This window comes from Labeo rohita, unplaced genomic scaffold, assembly GCF_022985175.1.
Source record: "Labeo rohita strain BAU-BD-2019 unplaced genomic scaffold, IGBB_LRoh.1.0 scaffold_137, whole genome shotgun sequence".
Taxonomy (NCBI): Eukaryota; Metazoa; Chordata; class Actinopteri; order Cypriniformes; family Cyprinidae; genus Labeo; species Labeo rohita.
The window spans coordinates 48953-67453 of NW_026127527.1; the positions used below are offsets into that span (position 1 = coordinate 48953).

The following is an 18501-nucleotide window of genomic DNA, read 5'->3' on the forward strand; positions in this document are numbered from 1 at the left end:
TGCCATAATCAGACAGATGATGAAAAAGTCTATCTTAATTTAGACACACAGACATGAAGAATCAGTGTGAGAATCACAACAACGGTGACCATCAAAAAGCGTGTTGTAGCCAATCAGAACTCATCCATGACTCCCATCATGCATTGCGGCATGAATAAATGATGAGAGTTCAGAGTTGATCTGTTGTTTGTCACCATTGTTGAGATTCATGGGCTGGTTCTTGATGTCTATGTGTGCCTAGATGAACTATTTTTTGATTTTATTTTTTTTTATAAACGGGGTATAAAAATATCTTTCCCAAATGTATAGGAAGTGCTGGATCTTCTGTGGATTGTCAAGGCAATTACAATAAGCAAAAATAATAATAATAATAACTTAGAGGTTATACTCTAGGTGATTTACATCAAACAATGAATATGTTAAAACATAATCAGCTGGTGACTTGAACTTTTGGCTTGTCTGGCTGTTTCAACTCAAATACAGCAGCCAAACAAAATCTAGTATTAAAGATTCAAGGGTCAAGAGCCCAACTAATGCAAACATTGACCACTATAATGGTTGCTTAAAAATTTTGGTTTTCTCCTTTGGTGATTCTGCTTGTTAACATCAGGTGTCTTCAATAATGATCAATCATCACTTCGTTAATCACCTAATTGATATAATTACCTTCAACACTGCTTCAGTGTTTATATGTGTCCACACTCAGCATGTTAAATTAACACTGGGGATTTTGCTGTGTATGTTTGGAGAAGGTTCTTATAACATAAGTTTGTTATCTGGGTGTGCACTCATACTGTGAGCTCATCATGTGACACCACTGTGATAGTGTTGAGAAACAGGAAGTAGAATGTCCCCTGGTGACCGATATTTGCAGTGCCTCCTCTCAACCTGCACAACATTTTGAATTCACAATGAGCTCACATATTACTCACACTCTTGAGTATCACACAATGAGAATGATGTGATGTCACTGTGAACATCGCATGATCTCACGTGTTGACTGGGTTAGGAGAGTGAACTAATGTTGACATTAATTAATGTTAAATGCTGCCTGAAGCTTGTCACTTTTATGGGAAACCTGGCCATTGGCTTGTGAATGTTGAAAGGTAAAGTCAATGATAATCAAAAGAGTAAAGCACAACAAAAATCCGCTCCAACAGATAGAGCAAAACAGATGTAGAGGATAAAACAAAGGACAGTGAGTCCGGGATATTTATGTACGTTTCATTTAATGTTGTCAATTTGACTGTTGCATCTGCATTAAAACTGTAGCACCCCAGTGTAATTGGTCAGTGTCCTGCACTTGTATAAAATTGTGTATGGTAATGTTTCCTAAATTTGTGTTTAGTCCTGTGTGTATATATATATATATATATATATATATATATATATATTGTGTGTGTGTGTGTGTGTGTACCTGGTATTCATCACGTTATGGGGACCAAATGTCCCCACAAGGATAATAATACCAGTAAATTTTGACCTTGTGAGGTCCCCATGAAAAACAGGCTTATAAATCATGCAGAATGAGCTTATATATATATTTAGAATATCACTATTAGGATTAAGATTTACTACTAAGATTTGATAATAATGGAATTAAGTCTAGCAGTTCACATAACAGAGCAAAAACTGTATGCACAGCAGAACTACAAAGGCAACCCACTTATCAGCAGCATAGACAAACAGAAAGCATTACTATCAGTGGTTCTACAGTTACCATGAGTAATACTCAACCATATTGCATCTAATCCACTGGACCACCGCTGAAAACAGTATTCTGACTTGACAGGTCTTTTTCCACCTCCTTCTTCGACTACGGTAATATATTTCCTATTTTATTTATTATTGCATTATTTTTTTAATTGCTCACATAACCTTTTGGAAATGAGAATTAGAAACAAGATCAAAATGAAGACAACATTTTTTAAATTCTTTAATAGAAATCAGGGCTTGCAATTTTCACACCTACACAAATTAAAAGAATAGATGACCCAATAGTGAATCTTCTCATCATTACTTGTTTACTTGTTTTAAACCTGTATAATGTTCTTGCTCTTCTGTTTAAACAATTGATATTAAAAAAAAAAAAAAAAAAAAAAAAAAAAAAAAAAAAAAACTGAATTTTAATTATACTTTAAGGTACATACCAGACTTCTACCACTGTAACAGTTTTTTTGTTTGTTTTATTTTATTTTTGTTTTGTTTTTTGTTTGTTTGTTTGTTTGTTTTCTTTAAAGAGTTTCTTCAAACCGGTGGGGCTGTTCTGTGATGGGTAGTCTCACTTATAAAAGGTGATGAAACACACACACACACACACACACAAGTAATATATAGTACTATATATGATATATTATTAGTATATGGAATGAAACTACAGATCTAAATTTTGTTTGTCTGATAAATAAATATCAAATAGCTCAAACTTTGGTGGTCTGCTTTCAGATGTTTGGCTGCCATTGTGTTTGCAGTGATTCTGAAATGGATAATCAGACTCTCTGATAAGTGCTATACTAAAGCAGCAGTGGCAGCCGATGCCGGGACTTGCTCTGAGATCGGGAGGTGATTCTTAAGAGCCACATTTATGTTTTTGGGAGAGATTACTTGGATGAGCGATGATAATTTTCTTGATTAATTTTCTTCTTGAGTTTGCAGGGACATATTGAAGCGCAAAGGTTCAGCAGTTGACGCTGCTATCGCTGCTCTGCTGTGTGTGAGTCTGGTTAATACTCAAAGTGTGGCCATTGGAGGAGGAGCAGTTTTCACCATATACAATGCATCAACAGGTACGTGAGACTTAATCAGACTCCCACAACAATCTGCCACAGTGGCAACAGTATCAGAAACAAAAACACAACAAAATCAAACCTCTTCAAATGTAAGGTTTATGTTTGGGTTAGGCTTAGGACTTGGCTTGTACATCAAGGCTATCAACTTAAAGTAAAAGTTCACCCAAAAATGAAAATTCTGTCTTTATTCATTCATTTACTCATAAAACAGGAACCATTCGTTTACCAGGTTTCATTTTTTAAAATAAGAGAAGTGTTCAGCAGAAGGAAGAAATGTGTGAAGTGAAACAAGCATGTTGGCTTTGTTTACTGTGAGAACTTCAAGAATAAAGAAGTTGTGTGTGGTCAAAACTGTAGCACTACAGTTTAATTGGTCGGTGTCCTGCACTTGTATAAAATTGTGTATAATACACTGTAAAAAAAAAAAAAAAAAAAAAAAAAAAAAAAAAATTCCGTAAAAAAACGGAAAAAGTACTGGCAGCTCATTACCTGGAATTTGTAACGTAAATTTACAGTCTGCCACCGGTAAAAAAACAGGACTTTTTCTGTTGTAATGGTGTATTTATATATAATATAAAGCAAATAAATCCAGCACAATATGCAAATTGAACATGGTTTATTTTTTAAATTTTCTTAAAAGTGCATTCACCCACATAGCAATTGACATCTGGCCCAGCTCTGGGCCAAGCAAGGAGTTACACTCGGCCCAAGTGCAGCAAAGAATTACGGCCCTTGTTTGGCCCAGATCTGGACTACAGACGTGAGCCACACATGAGCCATAATTGGCCCAAATCTCAGCCAAATAGTAACGTATAACCAGCCCTGAACTGGGCCAGAACAAGTTTTATTAGTGCTACCCCCAAGCAACCATTGAATCAATGTTAAAAGTAGTTAATTTGTCAGTGTTAATGAATTAATATTACTTTTGCTCCTTCTAATAATGTTGAAAAAAATAAATAATTTCAACAAACCACCATTGTTGTGATCAGTGATCACTTTAGTTGGGCTCTTGACTCTTTGTACTTTTACGTTAGTTTTTTTTTGGCTTTTGTAATATTGTGTGAAAACATGTTGATTGGGACAACAAAAGCTAAGATCTGTTGAAATTAGATGACAGTGGTGAATGTAATAATTGCAAGGTTATGTAATGAATTTCTCACAAGTGTGTTGGGCATTTGAATGATGGTGTGATACTGCAATGTGTGATTAAAGCTGAATAAAACCACTCTCACACTTTTATGAATTAACAGAGAATATATATATATATATAAAAATCTTTCAATTACTGTATCAATTAGACATCAAGAATCAGCGTATGAAACTCAACAATGGTGACAATCAGCAAAAGAAAATTCTATGCAGAAATGCATGCTGGGTATCAACATAGTAAAAAAGTCATTCATAATTCCCAGCATGCATTGCAGTTGATGTGTTTAACTGAACTAGTTTGGTGATTGTCACCATTGTTGCGGTTTGTATGTTGAGTGTTCATGTCTAAATCTTTTCATTTATCATCATGGGTTTTGACAGAAGAAAATGTCAACATTTTTTCAACATTAATTGATTTAATGACTTTAACAAATCAACTATTTTTAATATTGATTCAATGATTTTCACCTGGTCTCTTACTAGCCTTCAGTAAACCACATAGAGTCTAATCTTTAACTAAAAACCCCAAAGCTGAGCCTAAAAAAGGAAAATAAAAACCAACTCAGTAAAACACAGTTACACCTTTAGACATGGCTCAGTTTTGGGGTTTCTGGTTTAAGACTGGTCTCTATGTAGTTTACTGAAGGCTGAGATTGTGTAGCACTATTAAAACTTGTTCTGGCCAGTTCAGGGCTGGTTAGAAGTTACTATTTGGCTGAGATTTGGGCCAGTTATGTGTGGCTCATGTCTGTAGTCCAGATCTGGGCCAAAGAAGAGCCGTAATTCTTTGCTGCACTTGGGCCGAGTGTAATTCCTTGCTTGGCCCAGAGCTGGGCCAGATGTCAATTGCCATGTAGGCAATGGCTTTTGTTTGCCTTAGGGTGAGTTAAGTGGGTTAGGACTAAACAATATCAAATACTCAATTCATTTAACAATGTGTCAACTCAGGCAAAATGCCTGTATTGTAAAAGACAGTTTAGCTTTGAACAGTAACAGATGGAATTAAAAAAAAAAAAAGAAAACATGAGCATCTGTACAATACTCTTCACTGTTTTCGCGCCTATGTAAGCCACCAACGTTCTTGTTCCCACAATGCAAAGCGTAATTCAAAAATACGGAAAAACACCTGTAAAAACCAAAAACTGAAAATTTCCTTTAATTATTAGGATATATTGTACTGTATTTTTACAGATTTTGTTTTTTTTTTACAGTGTAATGTTTACTAAATTTGTGATTAATCCTGTTACTGCCAGTCTGTGCCTCGTCGCCAGCATCAATACCCAGTTCCCCAGTGTAACTCAACAAATTACAAATAAATGTCTCTTGACTCTTTACACTTTTTAGGCCCTTAGAATCATTCTAACCTCCCTCCCCCATTAAAGCACCCCAACAGAGCAACACACAACCTTGAGTTAACCATTCAATTACCAGCAAGTTTCAAAATAAGAGAAGTATTCAGCAGAAGGAAGAAATATATGAAGTGAAACAAGCATGTCGGCTTTGTTGACTGTGAAAACTTCGAGAACTACTTTTTATGCAGGGTTACAAAACCTCTGCTCAAGATCAGGATTAGCACTTCTGCAGTGTTAACCCTGTACTGTGGTGCCAGGGTTGCAGGTTTGAGTCTCAGGCGCTCTCTCATCCATGGTCAGTCTATAATTTTAAAGGTAAGTTTATTTGAACAGTGAGAGACAGAATAACAACAAAAAATCTAGAAAAACAATAAAAAGAAATGATTTGCATTTTAATGAGAATAAAATAAGCATTTGACCCCTTCACAAAACATGACTTAGTACTTGGTTGCAAAACCCTTGTTGGCAAACACAGAGGTCGGCAAAAACTGATGACATTTAGTCTAGTTTTAGTCAATGAAAATTTTATTTTAGTCTAACAAAACTACACTGTTAAAAATTGCTGTAAAAAACGGCCAAATTTTGACAGTAACATGCTGTTTTCCATTAAAACAGTGTATTCTGGGTATTATTTGTCATTTTCGAAAAAGTAGCCTGCTGCTATGTATCGTGAATTAACAGCGTTCAAAATCGACACTCAGAGACTGTTTAAAATCAAACTCTACACCCTCATTCACTATTCCCTACATGAGTTTACTAATATAGTCCACCTTACAGAGAGAATGAAAACTAATGAGTGACTTCAGACACTGACGAACAGCTGCTGTTAATGAGCAGAATCACTGATTGAAAGAGAAACAAGACAAACACAAGAACTATAGAACGGACTTCAGCCACAGCCTTAGATGAAATCAACTGAAAATTTAAAACAACTCAACACACAGCTTTACCAACTTCACACATTTCTAATCAGACTGATTTTATTTCTGTCAGATGTCTATAGAAGATCTTATTGAGAATGAACAGATGTTTAGATGATGATGTTTTATTGTTTTGTTTGACGATACCATTGTGGAGATCAGTGTTTGCTTTAATTGGGTTCCTGACTCTTGACATTAAAGCATAGATATATTTGCTATAAGTGGGTTTTCATGATGCATTAGTTATAGCAATGCTGGTCAGTAGAGTTGTAACATTTGCGAACGAAACGATTCTTTTGAACGGCTCATAAACATTTTTCACATCTGCATACCCAGTTTTTTTTTTTTTTTTTATTATTTTTTCACATCATTATTCAATAAAAGAAAAGACACTAGATAAAACCTGTGTTATTACCAAACTAAAAACAATTCTAGATTTCTTTGTAGGCCTTCATATTTATTTACTTATTTTTTGTCATAAGCATGTTGCAAACATACACAATTACAACAACTAAACTAAAATTAACCTTAAAACGTCAAGGTTCAACATTGACCTTTACTCAAATCTTTATAGATTCTAATTAACTAACAAAAGCACAAATCTGTGTAATAAAGTGTTTAAAGAAATTGTCACTATATCAGCAATTCCACAATTACTGTCTTTAAATAAAGCAGCAAAACATCAGTGTTTGTGGCTCATCATTGTCTGAAGCACAAGCTCTTCTCTCCAGCACAATGGAGACCCACAAAACTAAATTAAACTGACAGATCTCTCTTGTACAAAAACACATCAGTTAGGCACAATCAAATATTTACTCTCCCTACCAGTTAATGACTTTGCATAATTGTTTTTCTATGAACATTCACTAATATTTTAGTGAAAATAAATTGATTTGCTTGGTAAATCTGACTGTTATGTTTTACAGTATATTACTGTTTTTTCTTGAATTAACAGTAATCTACTAGCAGCTCTGGTTGCCAGCATGTTACTGTTTTTCTACAGTGTGTTGCCGTAAATTAATTAGTTTATTACTGATAAATTACATTTCATGCTGTTTTTTTTCCATCGTGCATCTTTAACCCTTTAAAACCCACAGCAAAATCCTCAGTTTAAATGAACACTTATAATGTGTCAACACTACGGAGTGTTTGAGTAATACTGAATTAGTGCTGAAGTTAATGAGATAATTATATGATTGATCACGTTCTGATTGAGCATTAGTGATGAACACCAGCTGTAAACAAACAAAATTGCTGAATGAAAGAAAAACACAAGAACAACTGACTTCAGCCACAGCCTTAGGTGACATCAACTGAAATAAAAGAAGACATTAAATCTCTCAAGATCTGATTAAACTCCTAAAACAGCATTACCAGCTTCAATTATTACCACACTGACTTTATTTCTGTCAGACGTCTACAGAAGAGAGTTGCAGAGGTTTAGGGGTTTTTTTTGTTTTGTTTTTTTTAACTACCACGGTGGAGATCAGTGTTTACTTTAGTTGGGCTGTTGAACCTTGACATTAGGGATGTGCCAAATGAGGCTTTTAAAGCAGTGAGACTTTTGTAGCAAAGTGTGTTGAAATTTTGAAGCTTTTGACATATGGTTCTCCACTATGCCATCTGCTGCTCAATAAAAAGTCTTACATAAAGGGTGGCGTTTAGATGTTTTGCTCATTGGGGTATTATTGTAAGGTTTATTTGAGAATTTTGTAAGCATTAGCAAAGTGGGGTGTGTGTATAGTGATAGAGTTTCCAAAAAGTATCGTATTTTGCACAATGTAATGATAAAGGCTCTATGTTCTCTATTTTTATTTGCATCAAACTTCTGTCTTTTCACCTCCAAAATAGTGTTTAATACGCCAATAGATCAAACTAAAGTAATTTTTCTTTGCACCATTTTTGTGTCTTTAAAATAGAAAAATGCACAAATACAAATGCAATTATTTAATTATATATGCATATACCTACATACAATTATATATAAAACCTACATACAAATGCATGATGACTGATAAAGTTATAGATTCTCATTGTTAAACTATGTAACTGGCATGATACATTTTTACCTGACAAATAAATCGGATCTCTTCTGAAATCATTATTTCCAATAGATTAAAGTGTAGTCTGATCCAGAATAATCAAATATCCAAATTAAGACAAAATCTGTATTTGTGATTAGTTTAAATTAGAGAACCCGCCTAAATTTACGATCATATGAAATTGGAGTCAGATTAAACATGGAGCTAGATTAAAATTGAAAGTAAATCTTGATAAACTAAGTGGACTTTGCAGAAGCGCTGTGAAAAGACCAAACATGTATTAAACCTTCAACCAGACAACTGGACTCCGTGTTTTGGGCCAGTGGATGGATCCTTACACCATCCCTACTTGACATATTAAGGTTAATTTTAGTTTAGTTCTCGCAATTGCGTATGTTTACAACATGCTTGATACAACAAAAAAAAAAAAAAAAAAAAAAAAAAAAAAAAGACATAAAAGTGACTACAAAAACAGTTTATGGTTTAATAATAACACAGATTTTAGCCAATGTCTTTTCTTTTATTGAATATTGATGTGGAATAAAAAAAAAAAAACTGGGTATGCAGATATAAAAAAAAAAAAACACCACTCATTCAAAACAAAAGCATAACCTCTACATAATTTAGATAAACACATCAAGAATCATCGTATGAATCTCAACAATGGTGAGAACAAGTCATGGGTGAGGTTTTGTAGTGTGCTGATACCCAGCATGCATTGCAGCATGAAGCTTTCGATTGTCACCATTGTTGAGATTCACATGCTGATATAAATGCTACAGTAGTTTTAAATTTCAACTATTAAATCCTTTTTTCTGGTTGCCACATGTAAAAGATCTCATGCTGTAATACACTTGGTGGGAAAAAAAAGAAACAATAGCCAAAAAACACACTCAAAAATAAACTCGTAATGACTGTAACAAGACTCAGAACCAGTTCAATCAATGACATTCATACCCAACTAGACATAGCTGACATCAACTGACCAGCATTGCTGTAACTAATGCATCATTAAAAATCCAGTTACAGCAAATATATCTGTTTTAATATCAAGAGTCAGGAGCCCAATTAAAGCAAACACTGATCTCCACAATGGTATCGTCAAACAAAACAATAAAACATCATCATCTAAACATCTGTTCATTCTCAATAAGATCTTCTATAGACATCTGACAGAAATAAAATCAGTCTGGTTAGAAATGTGTGAAGTTGGTAAAGCTGTGTGTTGAGTTGTTTTAAATGTTCAGTTGATTTCATCTAAGGCTGTGGCTGAAGTCAGTTCTATAGTTCTTGTGTTTGTCTTGTTTCTCTTTCAATCAGTGATTCTGCTCATTAACAGCAGCTGTTCGTCAGTGTCTGAAATCACTCATTAGTTTTCATTATCTCTGTAAGGTGGACTATATTAGTAAACTCATGTAGGGAATAGTGAATGAGGGTGTAGAGTTTGATTTTAAACACAGTCTCTGAGTGTCGATTTTGAATGCTGTTAATTCACGATACATAGCAGCAGGCTACTTTTTCGAAAATGACAAATAATACCCAGAATACACTGTTTTAATGGAAAACAGCATGTTACTGTCAAAATTTGGCCATTTTTTTAAGCGATTTTTAACAGTGTTGAAGCCAGAAATCTTGCTGACTGATAGCGGACCAAATATTTTACTCATTAAAATGCAAATCAATGTATATATATATATATATATATATATAAAGCCATTTTTCTGGATTTTTGTTGTTGTTTTTCTGTCTCTCACTGTTAAATTACTATTACAATTATAGACTAATCATTTCTTTGTCAGTGGGCAAAACGTACAAAATCTGCAGGGGATCAAATACTATTTTGTATGTGCTACTACATTTAAACAGGTGTGTCTAATGTGACTGTTCTAGACAGAGCCCTTTTTTTCAGGTATTGATGTATTTGTAGGCTACAACCTGAAGAAGGCAGTTGTTGCTAGAATATGTTTAATAAATGTGCTTTGGACTGTTTATTTTTTCAAACAAATTTGCTTTCTTAAAGCTGTCCACTGGGTCACCATTCTGTGTAAAATTTCATGTTTTCACCCTCAGGAAAGGTGGAGACAATTAATGCAAGAGAAACTGCTCCAATGAGTGCTTCAGAAAACATGTTTGGCAAAGACCCAGAGAATGCAAAACCAGGTAAACCACCATAAGTCTGCATATCCCCAAATCCAGTCTCCATGATGGTTTTACAGCATAGACTCTTGTTGGATTTTAGTCCACACAAGAGCTGTTGTTATTGTTAAAGTAAATCTGATGATTTCTTGCTGTTCTGAACCTTGAATGACTTGGCCTCTCCTCTGTGTTTTGTCATGAATGGCAGGATTATTTATAGCTACACCAGGACTGCTGCGTGGTTATGAGCTGGCACACAAAAGACACGGTAGACTGCAATGGAAGGAGCTGTTTGAGCCCAGTATAAAGCTGGCATTAGATGGATTTCAGGTTGGCAGGGCCTTGGCCGAGGCCATCAATGAGACTAGTGACACAATTCTGAATAATGCAGCGTTGTGGTAAGACTATGTTATTTGTGCCTTGGACTACGTTCTGAAATATGTTCTGATATTTGTTCATGTTTATTTCATGCTTTAAGTAAACATAAAGAGATGATCAGTTCATGCATGTGCTGCTTGAAAAAAAACTGCACAAAATAATATTGTTTGAATCGTCTGCTCACCTGTTGGTGTGTTGTCGGTTTCCTTTTTCCTTTTCCTCTATTTTTTTTTACTGCGTGAGAACATGATGTGTGGTGTGAGAGCGTTTCTTTTCTTGTCTTTCTATTCTTTCCAGTGAAGTTTTTTGTGGCTCACACAACAAGACCATCTTAAAGGAAAAGGACACAATAAGATTTCTCAAACTAGCTCAAACCTATAAGAAGATAGCAGAAGAAGGAGCAGATGCATTTTACAATGGGTCACTGACTCAGAATATACTGGATGATATCAAGGCTGCAGGTTATTTAATGCTTAAATTTGACTCTTTTCATATCTAAGGGGTCAAGAGGCTTAATTTTATTCAAGCATGCAAATCTGTTTAAATCTTTGTCTCTTGTTACACAGGAGGGATCATAACACATGAGGACCTATGGGGTTATAAGCCAGTGTTGAATGAACATGCATTAAACTTCACTGTGGGGAAATACATATTTCATGCTCCTGATGCTCCATTCGGTGGACCTGTGCTCGCTCTCATACTCAACATACTCAAAGGTCAGTGAGCGTGCATCTGTGTACTTTTTAAGGTTTTGTTCCTCTGATATTTTTCTCTCTTTTTTTTGTGATCTGCTATTATCCATCCTGTGTATTACTAGACACCCCTTACTGCTGATTGGCAACAAGTGTGTTTTGGGTCTCGGTCCTACACTGTGGTCGAAAATGATTTATAATAATGCACCTTTAAGTGTGCCACAGTGTTGTGTGTTATGATGATCACAGTTCACAGCACCATGAATAATTCTTGTGTACTAGCACTTGTGTGCTAAAAAAAAAAAAAAAAAAGGTATGGTGCTGAAACATAACTGGCAGGTTATTACCCTCATCAGTACCATCAGGGTTTGAACTGAACTAAGGGAGTAATAATCTTGCAGGGTGACAAAATTCAGCACAGCACCAGCTATTACAGTATACATTCTTTAATGTGATCATCCTCATGATACCTTTAAATTAATGTAGTTTAATTCAGAATTACTGGAGTACAATCTGTAAACAGTTCATGCCATCATCTTTTGCTAAACTGAGACACATCATCTGTTCACTATTTAAATTTTTATATCATCTAGCATATAGCAACAGTTGAAAAGAACCAAAAGACTTGTTCTTCTGTTAGATAACACAGATCACACAGAGTGATTTTTGTGTCTTTAATATTAGTCTTTAATTCTTTTGCAGTTTTCTAAGGTTCAGTTCAAATAATAAAACATTTGATTTCAGGTTACAACATCTCAAGCAGCAGTGTGTCCACAACAGAGAAAAAGATTTTGACCTATCATCGTATGATAGAGGCTTTCCGCTTCGCTAATGTTCAGAAAGGTAAACTGGGAGACCCACTGTATGAAAACGTCACTGAGGTGAGTTCAGCTCAAATTATGGATTCCTTGGGATTCTATCAGATATCTGCAGGCTATTATGGGTTAGTTAACCCACAAATAACAGTTCTGGAACCCAAAAGGGGGAAAATTATACTATAGCAACTCACAAGTGTTTTGAATGCTTGAGTCCTGACTCAAGGTCCTTTGCACTGATCCTGCTTCACTCAGTCTGATCCATTGTTTCCTGTCTTATCTACACTGTTTTTCACTGATTGTTATATTATTATTTACTGATAATATTCCCTTCCAAATATTTGAACCAAGCATGATGTAAGCGTTGATATAACACAAACTGATCCAAGTGAATCTCACATGTCAAGGGAATAAATGATAGAATTTTCAGTTTTGGATGAACTTTACCTTTGAGCCAATTCACATCTCAACTACAGAATTTCTGAACTGTCTTAACTTTTGCCGCATCTGATCTGACAGGAGCAACATTATGGCAGGTGTTATTTTCTTAAAGCCATTCACTGTTCCCATTTATGAACGCTGTCAAACTTTTTGCACAGATTGTAAAAAGAATGACCTCAGAGAGCCTTGCAGACAGGATCAGGAATAAGATTAAAGATGACTTCAAACAAACCAGTTACTATGAGCAGGAGGACAGTGATGGTGTACCTGAAGACCATGGCACATCTCACCTGTCTGTCCTCGCTGAAGATGGGAGTGCAGTGGCCGTCACCAGCAGTATCAATAACTAGTAAGACATTCGGGACAACTGCCTGATTGTGCCACTGCTGCATGTCATCACAAAAGTTTGGAAATTTCATGTTTTTAACCTTTGCCAGTTCAAACATTCAAGTGATTTTAAAGCATTCAAGTACAAGAAAACACTAAAGAGCTCAATTTATTACTCATGCGTTGTCACACACAGAACACAGCGCACGAACAGAGTGCTGTGTTTCACACCCCAATTTGAGTTTTATTTTGTGTTTTCTTGTGCCTGAAAAAATACACACAAAATTGTCAAATGATGTCATTCCCATCCTAGTGAGCATCCTCAAACCATGTACACTGAAAAAAATGTTTTCATTTATCCAATAAAAAAAAAAAAAAAATAGATTGAAACAAAAATGTTTTCATTCATCCAATTAAAAAAAAAATTAGATTGAAAAAATGTTTTCATTCATCCAATAAAAAAAATTAAAAAAATAGGGTAATGGTTCACATCTATATTTTATAACTTAAGCCAATGAAAAATAAATAATTTGCACTAAACAATATGTTTTCATTCATCCAATTAAAAAACAATTGGTTAATGGTTTGGATCTATTTTTTAAAACTTGAGCCAATGAAAAATAAATAACTTGCACTAAACAATATTTCTATGAAATTTATTTTATAAAACCTTGCACGAAAGTATATTTTTCTTGTCAATTAATTTAAATTCTAGTTTTGATCTAAATAAAAAAAGATATAGATTTAATCAAAAAAAAATGCCCATTTAAGAAATAGTTTATTAAAACAATTCATAATTACTACAACTGACTTCCAGTCACAGCCTTAGATGAAATCAACTGAAATAAAAGATTAAATCTCCATTAATGTGGTCAGTGTTTGCTTTAGTTGGGCTCTTCACCCTTGACTTTTTACTATTGGTGTTTTTCTGGCTGCTGAAACTCTGTGTTTGCAAAACACATCTGTTATGGCAAAAAAGCCAAAAACAACATGACCAGGTAGTGTTGGCTGGTCATTAGCATTAATGTAGTCATGTACTGACACGCTGATCTCATTCAAAATCTGAGCCTATGAGCATTAGATTGTAAAATTTGTTTTATATTGTTGATAAAAGTAATGTTTAATTTGAACATGTGTTCTGCTTAATCACACACATTCATCAAGAATCAGCATATGAAGCTCAATGATGGTGACAATAAACAAAAAGCTTCATGCTGCAGTGCATTCTGGGAACACCAATCAAACCTCAATGGCTCCCAGAATGCATTGCAACATGAATAAATTATGCACCTGAATTGCCTTAGTTTTTTTCTTTTATTTGTACTATTTGCTTTAATTTCTGCTATTTGTGTTGCATCTTATTAGTAGCTTGTTTTGTGATGTACAAAAATCTGTTTGTCTGAATAGTTTGTTGATTGTCACCATTGTTGAGATTCTTATGGCAATTCTTCATGTCTATGTGTGCCACAAATCAATCACTTTCATGCACAAAATAAATATGTTCACACAATTGGTACACCAATGAACTACTATAATAAACAATGCAACAATCAATAAATCAAGCCACTATATAACAGTGTACTCAGCATCATACAGCCAAGCTTTCTTGGTCACATGTTTTTTTTTGGGTTGCTCTGCTGTTATAATGTGCTTCCTAAACACAGAACTGCAGCAGCAAAACAAAAAATATAACAGTGTTACAATCTCAACAACCAAGTGACCAACTAAAGCAAACTATTCACCAAAATGGAACCTTCAAATGGAATTTACAAAAACTGTGAAAATAAACCTCTGTTAATTCTCAGTAAGAACTTCTGCATGACAAGTAAAGTCAAACTGTTTGTGGAGTTGTTTAATCCTCCTTTGATGAGATCTTAAGAAATTTAATGTATTTTATTTCAGTTGATTTCGTTTGTGACTGGATGTCAGTTGCAGTAATTCTAAATAATTTATAATCTTATTTCTTAAATGGGAAATTTTGTTTTGATTAAATCTTTTTATTTAGATCAAAACTAGAATTTAAATTAATTGACTTTCTTCAACAAATATAATAATCTCTCATGCCAGGTTTAATAAAAGAAATTATTGCAAAATGCAAATTATTTATTTTTCATTGGCTCAAGTTATAAAATATAGATCCGAACCATTAACCAGTTGTTATTTAATTGGATGAATGAAAACATATTGTTTCATGCAAATTATTTATTTTTCATTGGCTTAAGTTATAAAATATAGATGTGAACCATTACCCTAAATTTGTTTTAATTGCATGAACGAAAAAAAAAAAAAAAAAAAAAAAAAAAAAAATCAGGTGTAAGTGAATTTAAACAGTTGAGAAAGAAATTGAAAGTTTATTGTTATATTGCATCAATGCTTTTTATTTAAAGTGACCATGCCTAATTTACCAGCTGTTGTCAGAAAGACAGCATTTGATTATTCCATTTCTGTAGCTGAACATCAACAAACCTGAAAAAAAAAAAAAAAAAAACTTTATCATTGTTTCATTTGTATATTTCCCCTTTTACATACTCTTTTATTTTAATGACAATATTTTGATGTTTATTTTTATAAAGCTCTGTTGCTTTGCTGTTCTTTTTCTTGTATTCTCACAGTTTTGGTTCTGGAGTGATGTCACGCTCAACAGGCATTATATTTAATGACCAAATGAGGGATTTCATTGATCCTGAGCTGACAAGTGGTCATGGCAAAAACAACTTAATTAAACCAGGTACAAAAACAAAAAAATAAAATAAAATATCCAATAAATAAATAAATAAATAAATAAATAAATTTGCATGGCTTCAGTTTATATGAGTTACAATATTATGTACATGTTAAGCCACCAATATAAATATAAATGTTTGTTGTTTTGACAAAGGTAAAAGGCCACTTTCATCAATGTGTCCCACAATCATTTTGGACAAACACAGCAAACAAGTGAAAATGGTGGTCGGAGGTGCAGGTGGAACAAATATCACCACATCAGTTGCTCAGGTAACAAAAACACTGAAGCTGTACATTGACATTAGATTATTCTGGATTATTATTCTTAACTTGAAAAACATTTGTTTATTCTGGATTGGCCAGTGGCTAAATGTATATGTTTTAATAAGTAAACCACAAACCATAGGGTTTTGTAATTTTTAAATGTATTTGTCTTTTATCTAAAATCCCTTTCCACTCTCTTGTGTCTCTTATTCCAGGTGATCCTGAACTATCTGTTCTTTGGCTATGACCTGCAGAAAGCTGTTAAAGAGCCCAGAGTTCAGATCACAATAAATGAGACAGATATAGAAAAGGGCTTTGATAAGGTAGGATTCTTACACTCAACATCAAATGTTTGACATTTAAATCAAATTCAATCAAAGTCAGAAAAGTGATAATTATACAGATTTTCTCTGTGTGTTTGTATTTCTGAATGCAGAGTGTAATTGATGGTCTGATGATGAAGAAACATACTATATACCGCAATACTGTATTATCAGTGGTCCAGGCAATTGTACGAGAGGGGGACAAAGTCTGTGCTGAATCTGACCACAGGAATTACGCCTATCCTGCTGGATACTGAGCACTGCTCCTGTGCTCATGCTGCTGTAATCAAATGAGTTTAATCCAGCAAAAGTAAAACCTCCAAAATAGTTTGTTGGGGTGTTTTTATGGGTGCCAATATAATATGAGCAGGTAATGTACAAAAAGCTGTTCATAAATAACACGTATTGAGATATTACGCAGTCAAGACACCTTTATTTATATAGCACTTTCTGCAATACAGATTGTGTCAAAGCAGCTTTACAGTGTCAAACAGGAAAATAGTTTGTCAATAATGCAAGAGGACAATAACAGTCTTTTTTTTTTTTAAATTAAAGTCAGTTTATCAGTGATTCAGTGATGTAATTGTCCAGCTCTAGTCTACTTGACAAGTGTTGTTCTGTCAATGTTACATAGGTGAATAAATGCAGAAATTGATGAACACAATGCAGCATGTCCTTTTGTACACACCATGGTTCATTTTAGCAAGTACAAACAACAACAACAACAACAAAAAAAACAATTCCATCAGTTAGGAGATGCTTTTTCACAGCCTATACTGATTTTATTTTTAATGAGCCAGGGGTGTATGTGATGTTTGAGGGGACTTTGTAAATGGAGCTCATCCTTTGATCCATGAGAAACGCACGCAAGATATTTTAACTGAAAGGCTGAACTGAAAATCAGTAACACTGCTAAATCTTATTTTAAGTTTGGCATGGTGTAATATAATATTTATACAATATTAAAATATACAAAAATATTTTAATATTTTGTTATTTAAATATTAAAATCAAGTAAATATTAAAGTAAAATAAGCTGGGTCTTAAATTTAGATATGCCTGGATATTTTGACCTTTGTGCCAGTTTTGTGCATTTCTAGCACAGTTTTGGTTCAGTCACAACTGCTTTCTAAACTAAATAAGGTTTCTTTTTGGTGTGGGTTTTGCTTTCTGCAAGTGACTTTTGTGACTATTGACCTGTATTTTCCAAAGTCTGAACTCACTAAACTTAAACCAAAAATATTCAGTGACTGTGACATTAGGGAAATGTTTACACTAAACACTGACAAATGAATTACTTAAGAAAACTCTCCAATGTCAACAAACAGACAAAAAGGAGTTTAAGGTATGGTGACATATAGGCCTATTATGTAAATAAATATGATATAATATTGCCTGTTAATTCAATAAACTTTGCATATTTTATTTATTTATTAGATTTATGTTCCTTAGTTTTACTTAAATGTTCTTCTATTCTTGTGCCATAAATATGATTATGTATGTACCAAGAGCTCCTGTAGAAACAACAACAACAACAAACTCCTTGTGCAAAGTTTGCACACACTTAGTGAATAAAAGCTCATCCTAATTAAAGACTCATTCTAATAGCATTGGGCTATAATAAATATTAATGTATTATTTAGTTAATATAAATGAACTGAGTATTTTGCAGTGTTTAATATTAAAATAAACATAGTCTGCTTATATTACATGTGACATCATAATCATGACAGCTTCCGTACCTGTCACGTCTCAAGTCGCGCACTTCTCCGCGTGTGTTTTATTCAAACTAACTTGCAGTAGGCTACTGTGTTGCTGTAAAATAGCAGGTGCTTAAATGTCCTTTCCACTTCTGATGAAGTGATGTATCGATGTAGCCTTATTGGCGTGTGCAGTGCTCTTCGAGTTAGAACCCAAAGTCAGAAACGGAAGAGAGTCGCGTCCGGAGATCTGAAGCAAAACTCACCCAGAGTATTTAAATACTGTAGACTGTAACCTTATGATATAATGTAGGCAGGGGCGTCATAGTTGGGTGAAAAGTGGGACTAAATTACCAGGGCCCCAAGTGGGGGGAGGGCCCCTGAGGAGTGAAATTTTTATTTTCATTTAAATATAATTTTAAGATCACAATAAATATTGTTAACTAATG

The 18501-nt window shown here is 34.0% G+C and overlaps 2 protein-coding genes across 5 annotated transcripts in view; both read left to right on the forward strand.

Annotated features, from left to right (window-relative positions):
* LOC127158162 (NACHT, LRR and PYD domains-containing protein 12) overlaps positions 1–18501 on the forward strand; it is a 57251-nt gene that overhangs the window by 27763 nt on the left and 10987 nt on the right. The window lies entirely within an intron of this gene.
* On the forward strand, positions 1687–17011 carry LOC127158163 (glutathione hydrolase 1 proenzyme). 2 transcript variants are annotated; one of them, XM_051101328.1, is made up of 14 exons: positions 1687–1821; positions 2241–2294; positions 2446–2562; positions 2656–2786; positions 10323–10412; positions 10597–10786; positions 11064–11227; positions 11333–11482; positions 12203–12339; positions 12873–13063; positions 15654–15769; positions 15920–16035; positions 16245–16352; positions 16466–17011. In XM_051101328.1, exons 2-14 carry the CDS (start codon positions 2272–2274, stop codon positions 16607–16609), a joined length of 1677 nt encoding a protein of 558 aa, XP_050957285.1. In that variant the 5' UTR covers positions 1687–1821; positions 2241–2271; the 3' UTR covers positions 16610–17011. The 2 variants fall into 2 exon arrangements, with proteins under 2 accessions (XP_050957285.1, XP_050957286.1); XM_051101329.1 differs by lacking the exon at positions 1687–1821 and having other exon boundaries at positions 2242–2294; positions 2649–2786.

Coding starts and splice junctions, on each gene's coding strand:
- LOC127158163 (XM_051101328.1), top strand. CDS start 2,272: ATGGGTAGTCTCACTTATAAAAG. Junction 2,563..2,655: donor ACTTGCTCTGAGATCGGGAG/GTGATTCTTAAG, acceptor TTGAGTTTGCAG/GGACATATTGAAGCGCAAAG. Junction 15,770..15,919: donor AAACAACTTAATTAAACCAG/GTACAAAAACAA, acceptor GTTTTGACAAAG/GTAAAAGGCCACTTTCATCA.